General features: G+C 42.0%; 1 protein-coding gene and 1 long non-coding RNA gene across 3 annotated transcripts in view; both read left to right on the top strand.

Annotated features, from left to right (window-relative positions):
* Positions 1–1,790: 1,790 nt before the first annotated feature.
* LOC106574411 (rho GTPase-activating protein 6) overlaps positions 1,791–13,138 on the top strand; it is a 106,788-nt gene continuing 95,440 nt past the window's right edge. The window contains exon 1 of one of the 2 annotated variants that reach the window (XM_045697644.2): positions 1,791–2,597. In XM_045697644.2, the coding sequence (XP_045553600.2) occupies positions 2,079–2,597 (519 nt within the window). In that variant the 5' untranslated portion in view covers positions 1,791–2,078. The remainder of the gene's footprint in view (positions 2,598–13,138) is intronic. The other variant, XM_045697643.2, reaches the window with a different exon arrangement.
* LOC106574412 (uncharacterized) lies at positions 9,609–12,942 on the top strand. The gene is made up of 2 exons (XR_001321538.3): positions 9,609–11,220; positions 12,762–12,942. It is a non-coding gene; the product is annotated as an uncharacterized LOC106574412 (long non-coding RNA).

Below are 13,138 nucleotides of genomic sequence, written 5' to 3'. Positions count from 1 at the left end.
CTCAAAGATAATAAAAGAAAACTGCATGTTCTTTCTTTGTATTATATTTTACCAGATCTAATGTATTATATTCTCCTACATTAATTTCACATTTCCACAAAGTTCAAAGTGTTTCCTTTCAAATGGTATCAAGAATATGCATATCCTTGCTTCAGGTCCTGAGCTACAGGCTGTTAGATTTGGGAATGACATTTTAGGCGAAAAATGAAAAAAAGGGTTCGATCCTTACACAGACTAATGGTTGGTATCTATGTATCCAGAATAAATAGACGGATCCAATGTTACATTGATGTTTGAAAGGGGTTAGAAGTCCAAAACGTGCCTGCGTTACGGTGGGACTCATTGGGTTAACATGGGGGAGCTCACATGCACATGCATGTGTGATGATGATTTCTATCTCTGGTACACACCAACCATATACTGTGTCTGGTTTTACAACCCCTGCAGCCGGGAGGTAGAGCAGCAATAGATTGCATCTCTCTGACTCCTTTTCACCAATCTCTATACCTCTACTGCACTTTTACCATTTTGTATTTGATTTCACCTTTATTTAACGAGGCAAGCCAGTTAAGAACATATTCTTATTTATAATGAGGGCCTACCCCGGCCAAACGCTAACCCAGATGACGCTGGGCCAATTGTGCACCGCCTTATGGGACTCCCAATTACGGCCGGCTGTGATACAGCCTGGACTCGAACCAGGGTCTGTAGTGACGCCTCTAGCACTGAGATGCAGTGCCTTAGACCGTTGCACCACTCGGGACCCCAAAATGATAAGGGATGGATAATTGCCTTGCTCGTGTGTGTGCCTGCCTTTCTGTGCACGTTCATTCATGTGTATGTGTGCATGCGTGTGTACCTGCGTGTATGTGTGTGTGTGAAGGTATGGGGAAAATGCTGCATCATGGGAGACTGGAGGAGGGGGTTGCTCTGATAAAGCTGCTTATGAAGCTACACTGCATGACACTGATAACAGCTCAGTCAGATTTGACCAGCCTAAAAACAGACGGGGGGAACGGATGAGATAAAGAGAGAGAGAGATCCACAAAGAATTTGAAAACGCTGGGCCTCCTCCCTTTTGTACTTTAACTATTTGCACATCGCTACAACACTGTATATAGACAAAATATGACATTTGAAATGTCTTTATTATTTTGGAACTTCTGTGCGTGTAATGTTTACTGTTAATTTTGATTGTTAATTTCACTTTTGTTTATTATCTATTTCACTTGCTTTGGCAATGATAACATATGTTTGTTATGCCAATAAAGCCCATTGGCTGCATAGCAGCTAACCCATATATAGCAACATTGTGCCTGACAGTCTTTCTCACGACTTCTGAGAAACTTGTGGTGCGAAAATGCAGAGAGCAAGATAATCAGACCATGATATTTATTTTGAGAGAGTAAGACACAAGCGCCATGTGCCCCAATGTAATGCAAAAATGTGAATTATAGTAGGATAGGCTAGACTATAGGATTCATCCTCATTTATGGATTATGGTTTTAGGTCGATGATTAATCTTTATGCCATGTCCTCAATCGGCCAGCTTTATTTGTGTTTTATTTCAACAAAGTGAAAGTTAGGCTATTCAGCTATATGCCTATACATCACATAGGTACAACATATGTAGGCTATACAATTAATGTATGATACAAACTTGAAAGATGCAGGTAAAGACCTTGTATGCACTGGTTTTGCTAATTGGAGCAACATGAGTGCGCAGTCTTAACGGCCACAGGAGCGCATTGGACGGATTAGAGGAGCGGCAGCGAGGGTCATCAGTTGCGAAACTTCTCTCATCCTGCCGTCCGCTCTGACTACAGTTTGGGAATGAGCTGAGCTGCATGCATAATAACACCGCACAGAGAATTGGATACATTTGCGCGCTGTCTGTCTCTCGCTTTATCTGAAGCAAGGCATTCTGGCGGTGAAACACGTGGACCAAGGGTTCACTATAAGAGTATTTTGATGGGACTTATCTCGTGGTTTGGTTCTTTATGGCGCTCAAACTAAACTTCTGAGAAAAGGGTTTTTTATCAAACGCTGCTGCGTTTGTGCAGAGAGGGGTGATAGAGATGTCATCTGGACAAGGACTACTGAACGTCTTCTCCTGCTCCATTCCAGCCTCCAAAGCCATCTCCAAAAGGAAGTTGCGACAAACTCGAAGCCTGGACCCCGATATTATAAGGAAATGTGCCACAGAGACAGATGGAACCCATGGGGACCGCTTGGGGTTACCGGGTTTGCGCGTTGAGGAGGCAGGTGCGTTTCCATCCTCGCCAAGCTCCCCTGAGCACCCTGTTGCGTTGAAATCAGATCCCCGTTCCAGAAATCTCAGGGTGAAACAATCCCTTTCGTCTTTATCTGGTCCCTCCACACCCTTGGACCTCTCCCCTACATTAAACTTTCCCTTTGACTATGACGTGACTGTGAGGGGCACAAAGCGGAATACCGCGTGGGATTTACCGTTTCTGGTGAGGAGCCCCAGCGTCACTCCAACTGGGAGCACGAACACATTATTCTCACCGCGGAGATGGCTTCAGAAGAAGCAGCAACAGTCCAGTTCTCACGCCTATATAGTTTGGAAGTCGGAGGTAAATATGACGATGCTTGCACTCCACGCAATAAAAAATAAGCCTTCATGGTATTTAAGAGGAATGACATAACGACAACCTACTTTTGTTTTTGAGGATTTACAGTGCCTTCAGAAAGTATTTACACCCGTTGACTTTTTCCCGCATTTAGTTGTGTTACAGCCTGAATTTAACATTGATTAAATTTAGATTTGGTGTCACTGACCTACACACAATATCGCGAATTAGGGTTTTAGAAATGTTTACAAATTAATTAAAAATGAAAAGCTGAAATGTCTTGAGTCAATAAGTATTCAATACCTTTGTTATGGCAAGGTACACACATGCATACGCAGACATTGTGATATTGTTGTATAGTGGTATTAAACATTTTGTGTTGTGGATATGTGGTGGTGTAGGTATGTTATATGATGTACTGTTTTATCATTAGCACATTTAGTCCAAACATAGTTCACTGTTTTATACTTTGTTTTATATGTAATGTGGGTGCGTGCGTTGGTGTGTTTGGACCCCAGGAAGAGTAACTTCGCCCTTGGCTGCAGCTAATGAGGGATCTCTAATAAATAGAAAATACAAATGCAGAAGAAAAATATTCCAAAGCATGTATCCTGATTGCAATAAGGCACTAAAATAAAACTGCAATACAATGTGTATGTTTGGGGCAAAGAGTACCACTCTTCATATTTTTAAGCATGGCGGTGTCCGCATCATGTTATGGATATGCGTGTCATCGGCAAGGACTAGGAAGTTTTTTAGGATAAAAATAAGCAGAATAGACACTGGGAGATACATTTACCTCAACAACCTAAAACACAAGGCCAAACATACACTGGAGTTGCTTACCAAGACGACCTTGAATGTTCCTAAGTGGCCTAGTTACAGTTTTGATTTAAATCGACCTGAAAATCTCGGCAAGACTTATAAATGGCCGTCTAGCAATGATCAGCAATCAACTTGATAGAGCTTGAAGAATGAAAAAAATTATAAATGTGCAAATATTATACAACCCAGGTGTGCAAAGCTCTTAGACTTACCCAGAAAAACTCACAGCTGTAATCGCTGCTAAAGGTGATTCTAACATGTATTGACTCAGGGGTGTGAATAATTATGTAATTGATATATTTCTGTATTTCATTTTCAATAAATGTGCAAAAATGTCTAAAGACATGTTTTCACTTTGTCATCATGGTGTTATTGTGTGTAGATGGGTACAAAAAAGAAGAAGATTTAATCCGTTTTGAATTCAGGCTGTACCACAACAAAATGTGTAACAATTTAAGGGGTATGAAGACTTTCTGAAGGCACTGTATAACGGTCCCGAGTAGGCCTAAAGGTTACATGTGTTTTTATTTCCATTTCTTGTCTTTTGATAATTAGAGATTGTTTGTTTAATATTTTCACAGTTAATAAAGGAGAGAGTGCCTGCAATATTAGGCCTTCCAAATTAAGCGTGCATGTAGCAAGGTCTGCAGAGTGTGTGCAGCAGTCAGACCCATAATGAAATCCTTACAAAAACATACTTGGGACTTATTTTTAGCAGCGGCTTTATTGGCCGCATACTTGGCAGCTGTCCACATGCTCCAGTCTAGTTGAAAGGTATAATGATGTTTTTCCTCCATCTCTTGTGGACTCCCTTGCTATCCGGGATCCTTGGGACGCTCATACCTGAAGTTTAAATTTAAAATGGTTAAGGTAAGGGCTAAAGTTAGGGTTAGGTAAGGGAGCCTGATTTAGGGAGGACGCCTCATAATAATGGCTGGAAAGGAGTTAATGGAATGGCATCAAATACATGGAAACCATGTGTTTGATGTATTTGATGCCATTCCACCGATTCCACTCCAGCCATTACAATGAGCCCACCCTCCCCAATTAAGGCTCCACCAAACTCCTGTGGTTATGGTTAAGGTTAGGGTAAAGCAGGGCTCTCCAACCCTCTTCCTGGAGAGCTACCATCCTGTAGGTTTTCACTCCAACCCTAATATAGCGCACCTGATTCTAATAATTAGCTGGTTGATAAGCTGAATCAGGTGAGTTACAACTGGTGTTGGAGCGAAAACCTACAGGACGATAGCTCTCCAGGAACAGGGTTGGAGAGCTCTAGGGTAAATGGAGGGGTTAAGGTTAGGGTTAGTGTTGGTACCTCCCAAGGATCCCGCTTAGCAATAACCCTGTAATTAAGCTCATGTAGTGATGCTTTGGCAGCACGTGATGACGAGTTTTGATGGCACTGAGTTGGTTCTCAAGAGTGTGAACTGAACTGTCACGGGGTCAAAGACAGACACATGAAAAAAATGAGCTTTCTCACGATTTGCGGACCCCTCCCCATTATGTTGTTGTTCCCCAAACAAGGCAATGGATGTGACATAGACCTATGATTCAGGAAACTCAGTCAGTGTGAATGGTGGGAATTTCCAACAAGCCTGAATGTGAATGAATATAATATAATTGAATAAAATATATATTTAAATCCATTAAACAGAGGCAACAGAAATTATTCCCTTTTTGTGCTGACAGTTAAACTATGGTGACTTTGATGCTCTAGGATGCAGTAGTAGATGCAGTATCTTTCCTGTGACTGGCATTATCCCTTCGAGCTACACTACACAAGTAAGTGGACACCTGCCCGCTGAACATCTTATTCCAAATCATGGGCATTAATATGGAGTTGGTCCCCGCTTTTCTGCTATAACAGTATCCACTCTTCTGGGAAGGCTTTCCACTATATATTGGAACATTGCTGCGGGTACTTGCTTCCATTCAGCCATAAGAGCATTAGTGAGGTCGGGAACTGATTTTGGGCGATTAGGCCTGGCTCGCAGTTGGCGTTCCAATTAATCCCAAAGGTGTTTGATGGGGTTGAGTTCAGGGCTCTTTGCAGGCCATTCAAGTTCTTCCACACCGATCTTGACAAATCATTTCTGTATGGATTTCGCTTTGTACATGGGGGAATTTTCATGCTGGAACAGGAAAGGGCCTTCCCCAAACTGTTGCCACAAATTTGGAAACACAGCATCGTCTAGAATGTCATTGTATGCTGTTGTGTTAATATTTCCCTTCACTGGAACTAAGGGGCCTAGCCCGAACCATGAAAAACAGCCCCAGACCATTATTCTTCCTCCAACAAACTTTACAGTTGGCACAATGCAATCGGGCAGGTATCGTTCTCCTGGCATCCGCTAAACCCAGGTTTGTCCGTCGGACTTCCAGATGGTGAAGCGTGATTCATCACTCCAGAGAACGTGTTTCAATTGCTCCAGAGTCCAATGGTGGCGATCAGCACTCGGTGGTCCTGTTCTGCTTGTGTGGCATACGACTTCGCGGCTGAGCCGTTGTTTCTCCCAGACATTTCCACTTCACAATAACAGCACTTACAGTTGACCGGGGCAGCTCTAGCAGGGCAGAAATTTGTTGGAAAGGTGGCATCTTATGACGGTGCCACGTTGTTTCAAATACTCACTTCCAAAACCAGCATTTCAGGTTTACTGGGTTTGTCAGGTATATGGCAACAGAAAGGACAGGTAGTTCATCATTACCAGAGGTTCTAAACTAGTTGACATCAACAGCATATGATGTAACATATAAAGTATTTTGGGTCTCTGATTCAGTTAGGGTGATGAAAAGTGTGTTTGATCTGCTATCTAATATCTCTAGAAGGCTCCTTTGAAGTCTACAATCAATCGTCTACCTGGGTGTAATTGGGTGTTGCCTCCTTGGGTGTGTAATTTCCCATCCCAAATTCAACCAATCAATCAAATGTATTTATCAAACCCTTTTTACATCAGCAGATGTCACAAAGTGCTTATACAGAAACCCAGCCTAAAACCACAAGGGCACCGATTGCGAGTACAGGGAACATTAATTGCATACCGAAAGTGGCAAAGGTGGTTTGGGATTTATGGTTTTTGGATCACTCCAAAGTCCAACATATTATACACTAACAAGTTTGTAACTCTGTTTTTGGATGTCCTACCACTGCATACATGATGTATCATTGAGATAAAGCAGGGTTGCTTCTTCTCCACATTATTCATACGGTAGTGGTATCCCACTAGTCTATTCCTACAGACACTGGCAAGCACAGCTAATGGAATCATGCTGTAGTGTTTTCCGTTTTTTCCAACATGCATTTGTCATATCATATTTTGTTTTGTAGCTTGCTTATCTTGTCATAAATTGCCATTTGACAGTCTATCTTTGGATTCCCTTCGTGGGTGTTGGATGTTGATTAGTGGGTGTTGATTCTGCATTGATTCTGTGTCAGATAGGCCTAATGAAATCACAAGATACCGAATGGAACATTTCGACCAACTACTCAGCTAAGAGATTCAGAGTAAAGTAATTATTATTTTCCAATGTGATCCACGAACAGGAAGTGAAACCAGTTAGTTGACGTTTGTGAGGAACTAGAAGGTTTACATTCAGGAACTATTTTTGGACATCACTTATATTAATGGTCTAAGAGTGAACAAGTGGAAAGAAGACAAAGGGGGAAGAGAAGGAGAAAAGCAGTAGCTAGGGTGTCTTAGTTTATCTTATTGAGTCCTACTAAAGGCGCCAGCTTGAAGCTTCAGTCAGGCTATAACAAGAAAAGTCCATTACTGGACATACTGTATGTTTACTCTTTATGTTCCGCTGTTGCTAAGTAGCCCTTAGACTCATCCAGGCTTATATTACTTAATTTAATGCACATTCTGTACAGTATAGCATATGAAGAGTTTATTTCCAATATGCTATATCCACCTATTTTTCACATTTGTGTTTTTCATCAGAAATGATTGCTAATGGGTGCCTTCACGTGTGTGTATAATATATTACTGTTCTCAAATGTTCAATTCATAGATTTTAGATGTGTATAAGAAATTGTTTTATTTTTGGCAAAACGCTATATATCCATTGTTTATCTAGAATGGAATGTTCGTATCCTGTCTATTTGACTGTGATATGTGGTCGTCTCACCTAGCTATCTTAAGATGAATGCACTTACTGTAAGTCACACTTACTGTAAGTCGCATCTGCTAAATGACTAAAATGTCAAATGTAAATGTTTTACATAAAAAATGTCATATTACTGTATTTAATGATATATCAACAACAACAAAAATGATATATATTTTAAATATTGATGTCAATTTCTTTTGTCTTATGTGTTACATTTGACTGTGTAAACATAGTAAAACTACTTATTTATCTGAGAGTGATGCGGATATGTAGCATTTAGAAAAAAATATGATTATTTCTCCCTCTGAAATGAAACCAAATACTGCACGTCTGCCAGTGAACAACCCCATGCCATGAAAAAAACACACCAATCTCTTTTATAATTTCTTAAAACAATATCAATCAAATTCAATCAAATGCATTTATAAAACCCTTCTTACATCAGCTGATGTCACAAAGTGCTGTACAGAAACCCAGCCTAAAACACAGAACAGCAAGCAATGCACGGTGGCTAGGAAAAACTCCCTTGAAAGGCCGGAACCTAGGAAGAAACCTATAGAGGAACCAGGCTATGAGGGGTGGTCTGTCCTCTTCTGGCTGTGCCGGGGGGAGATTATAACAGAACATGGCCAAGAGGGTCAAATAATAATAATCACAGTGGTTGTAGAGGGTGCAACAGGTCAGCACCTTAGGAGTAAATGTCAGTTGGCTTTACATAGCAAATCATTCAGAGTATCTCTACCGCTCCTGCTGCCTCTAGAGAGTTGAAAACAGCAGGTCTGGGACAAGGTAGCATGTCCGGTGAACAGGTCAGGGTTTCATAGCCGCAGGCAGAACAGTTGAAACTGGAGCAGCAGCACGACCAGGTGGACTGGGGACTGCAAGGAGTCATCAGGCCAGGTAGTCATGAGACTTGGTCCTAGGGCTCAGGGCCTCAGAGAGAGAGAGAGAGAGAGAGAGAGAGAGAGAGAGAGAGAGAATACTTAAATTCACACAGGACACCAGATAAGACAGGAGAAATTCTCAAATCAAATTTTATTGGTCACATACACATGGTTAGCAGATGTTAATGCGAGTGTAGTGAAATGCTTGTGCTTCTAGTTCCGACCATGCAGTAATATCTAACAAGTAATCTAACAATTTCACAACAACTACCTTATACACACAAGTGTAAAGGAAGGAATAAGAATATGTACATGTAAATATATGGATGAGCGATGGCCGAACGGCATAGGCAAGATGCAGTAGATGGTGTAGAGTACAGTATATACATATGAGATGAGTAATGTAGGGTATGTAAACATTATATAAAGTGGCATTGTTTAAAGTGACTAGTGATACATTTCCAATTTTTAATTGTTAAAGTGGCTAGAGATTTGAGTCAGTATGTTGGCAGCAGCCACTCAATGTTAGATATAACAGACTGACCCTAGCCTCCGACACATAAACTATTGCAGCATAAATACTGGAGGCTGAGACAGGAGGGGTCGGGAGACACTGTGGCCCCGTCCGACGATACCCCCGTACAGGGCCAAACAGGCAGGATATAACCCAAACCACTTTGCCAAAGCACAGCCCCCACACCACTAGAGGGATATCTTCAACCACCAACTTACCATCCTGAGACAAGGCCGAGTATAGCCCACAAACAAAGATCTCCCACACGGCACGAACCCAAGGGGGGGGGGGGGGGGCGCCAACCCAGACAGGAAGATCACGTAAGTGACTCAACCCACTCAAGTGGCGCATCCCTCCTAGGGACGGCATGGAAAAGAACCAGTAAGCCAGTGACCCAGCCCCTGTAATAGGGTTTGAGGCAGAGAATCCCAGTGCCTGTAAAACCTCATTTACCAACATCTCAGAAAAATTGCCATATAGCATTTTGGTATGAAACTCTTCATATAGTTCTGGTTGGAGAATGTGCATTTCCCTGATATGTCCACATCATACTCATTTAGTATAAGTATGTATTAATTTAGTTACTAGACGTTATCTCAAAGAGGTATTCACAAACTGGCACCATGTCTTTACCCCTTCCCTCCTTACTTGTGATTTATACTGGCAACCCTTTGGTCCATTTAGCTGCAGTTACCTAGTTTCTTCCCACTCCTATAAGGTCACAGTAGGTTAACAGAGTATTACTGATATACAGGATGGCAGATTGCAGTTGTCCTTATTCAATCTTGTTCTGATGGCAGCTCTGCCTCGAGGGCAGAAACAAATGTGAATGGTTTATTTAAGCGAGAAATGTGAAGGGTTAAGTTTAGACATGTAATCCCAATTGTTTAAGGTTAGGGGTGAGGTTAAGGTGAGGTTCAAAGATCATTGATAACTGCCTGTACCTGTTCAAAGACTGCAGACTGCGGGCCTAACTTCCCGTTCCTGTTCAAAGACTGCAGGCCTAACTTCCCGTACCTGTTCAAAGACTGCAGACTGCAGGCCTAACTGGATGCATGTGTTCAAAGAAGGTTAGGTAGATATTCTGTACTGGACGTGTACTGAGCGTGTCTCCTCAGTATAGTCATCGTGAGGTCTGTCTTCAGGCTATAGCGCTGTTTAGGCGAGTCCAGTTGATTGATAACACATTGTGATGGATCACACTGGGATCTTTTAGGAAAGGGTTTTGATTCCAATTCCATCTTGCCTAAAAGATACCCCACCTTACACTCTGCACATGCGCACACGGACGCACACACAGGCACGCATGCACACGCACACACACACTTTTTAAAGATGCGTCGGAGGGTGACGACCTTAACAGAGACACCTCCGGAATGTTTTTCAGAGTGTGTGTAGTCGCGTCTGGATTGGTTCAACCTGCCATCCCTTTGCCCACTTTTTCATTCAGTGCTGAATCGCAGCTCTGTCTCAACTCGGAAATAAGTCTCAGTGAATGTCATCTGACAATTCTTGTTCCCTGGCCGGACTTCAATCAAATGATGACGCTAACTGGAGAAAGAAGACAGTGCGTCTGCATGCCACACCATCAGAAATAGCTGGTTTGCATGTTTTCCCCTCACATACTTCTCCTTGGGGAAATCAACGGTGGATTTGCGTCTGCGAATCTGCTGCCGCTAGATTTCTAATCTAATTTCACGCAGAATGTAATTTGTTGTGGTAGTTGCTATTGTCGACCGACACCATGCTGTCTAGGTCAGATTTTTTATAATTTTTTTTGCTTGCATTTCATATCTCTATGATTTATCAGTCAATTACAGATGCTATCTGACTGAAAAAGTGGACCCTAAGATAAACAAAATCCTAGAAGCAAAAATAGCAGCTTATTGGATTTGTTTATGAAAGGGACTATTTGTTGGTTTATCAGGAGACACATTGACACACCATTCCTACAACTACTAGCCTGGTCCCAGATCTCTGTGCTCTTCTGACTCTTCTCCTATGACAAGACAGCACAAACAGATCTGGAGCCAGGCTTTACAACTACTGCTAGCCCACCATCACCACTAGGCTACTGACTTTTGGCTTCTGCATTATCTCAAGATGGCTCCCTCAGGAGATACACAGAGTGAAGTGCTCCTGCTGTCTTTGTGAGAGAAACAGTGGAATGTTTACGCAGCAGAAAATCATATCACACATCTCATACTAGGAGGATGTTTTGCAGCTTGGAGAAATGAAAATAGCCATCATCTGATCTCCTTGTCAGGAGAGGAAAACATTCCAATCGGTGGGTTTGTTCAAACACAAGAGTTGGATGCCACAAAGGGTTCCATGACAAATACGATCTGGCTGAGGGTGATCATTTTGTTAGTTTGTAATATTGAATGCTGGATTTTGTTTGGTACGATTTTCAGTGTTTTAAAACGTTGTTTGGGTGCTATGTTTCACAACTGTAGTATGAAATGTATACTGTTTATTAGCAGCCATTTCACCATACAAATGGAATTTTAGGGCATGGTTTTGGTTTATTAATTGTCTATATGGAAAGTGTTCTCTAATTTGAGAAAAAGGGGTATCTACTGAAATAGAACCACATGTAAAGTAAACATTCATTTCCGTTGTCAAATCTCAGTGTCTGTTGCCAGTTAAGTCTCTCCTACAAGGACACACACATTGATGTCGTCAGTCATGGGAAAAGCATGTATATGATTTAAGCCATTTCAAACCCTCACACTCCCCCGATATGAGTGTTTGTATTGGGTATTGTGTTTATGAATCCAATGTATTTATTCATTTTGTTGAATATAAACTGTGGCAATCTGATATACAAAGGCTAAATCTTCACATGGAGAAATTCACAAGTGATAGATTTCCAACAGACCTGGTGCCTCATTTATAAACATCGCGCGGGCACAAAAGAAGGCCTGTGCCACTTTCTAAGCAAACTTTGGGATATATAAAAAACAAACTTGACGAGAGAATGCGCGGTCCTCCACGGACACGTCGACCCATACGTAGGCACACAAACTGGAGAAATGAGAAACGGCGACTCCGCGGGCAGAAGGATGAAACTCGAGAAACGTATTACTTCTCGCGTATTATATATGAAGAGTTCCCTGGAGTGCACGCAAAACCCCCCACAAAAAAAGATGATTTAGGATAATAAATATAAATGGAGAAAAAAATACCCCCTCAAATATGTTATACAGTTTAATCGGGAATCATTTTTTTATTGGATCTGCAATTATTAAACAACATTTTTTTATTGGATCTGCAATTATTAAACAAATGTATTCTTATAAATAATAAGGTGAACAGTAGGACAATTTACGGTAAACTGATGCCGTTTTCGATGCCTTTGTCGGGCAGATACGAGTGCACAGTTTCATATATTGTTATCACATGTTCGTTGCGCAGAACTGTGAATGTGATAATTGCCCAGTCATTGTCAGTTACAATCAGGGTAATTACCACACCTGAAGGTGTTACGCAATTGGATAGCTTTGACGATCAAATGGGTGGGTAAAAAAAGGCATGCAATAAAAATGCGTAAGGACGCACAATGGCTGCTTTGGCACTGTTGGAAGATGTAGCGAATGGAAGAATTCGGAGAGAGCGAATTTTCAGAGACCAGCAAGATTTACTGCCAATGATGATGCGTGGTTTATGAGCCGGTTCCGATTACCAAGAGCTGTTCTCTTGGATTTCTGTGTTGTAGTGGGCCCAGCTTTACAGAGAAGCACCCGCAGAAACCAAGCCGTGCCTGTCCCACTTCAACTCCTTGGCAACCTCGTTAATAGCGTCGATGGTGTCTCTTTGCGTTTGCAGGATTCCATCTGTGAGGACACGGCCGCTGGAGGATTGTGACGCACGAGGTGCAATGGAGACGCCGGGGTTGGGCGCACTCAGCTCCTGCTCAGCTGCAGTACCACAGACACCACTAGAACACGCAGCGACTCAAAACAATAGAAAATGTCAATTGTTTGTGTAAATAAATGTTTAAACACAAGTTGAGTGCATTTGGTTTACTTTTTCAAACGAGGGAATACTAATTACATACCTGGATCATCCGGTGCGTCTTGCATGTCTGTGTCCCCCTCCACCTCCGTCACTACTCCACTCAGGATGGATTCCCCTACAATACCGGCAAGTCAAGGGGGTTGAGCTCCGGTGTCCCCTTTTCCTCGCCGATGGCACAAACACTT

The sequence above is a fragment of the Salmo salar genome, chromosome 16, assembly GCF_965601325.2.
Source record: "Salmo salar chromosome 16, fSalSal1, whole genome shotgun sequence".
Classification (NCBI taxonomy): domain Eukaryota; kingdom Metazoa; phylum Chordata; class Actinopteri; order Salmoniformes; family Salmonidae; genus Salmo; species Salmo salar.
The sequence above is the reverse complement of the archived record's forward strand: the minus strand, read 5'-3'. Positions and strand labels throughout refer to the sequence as shown.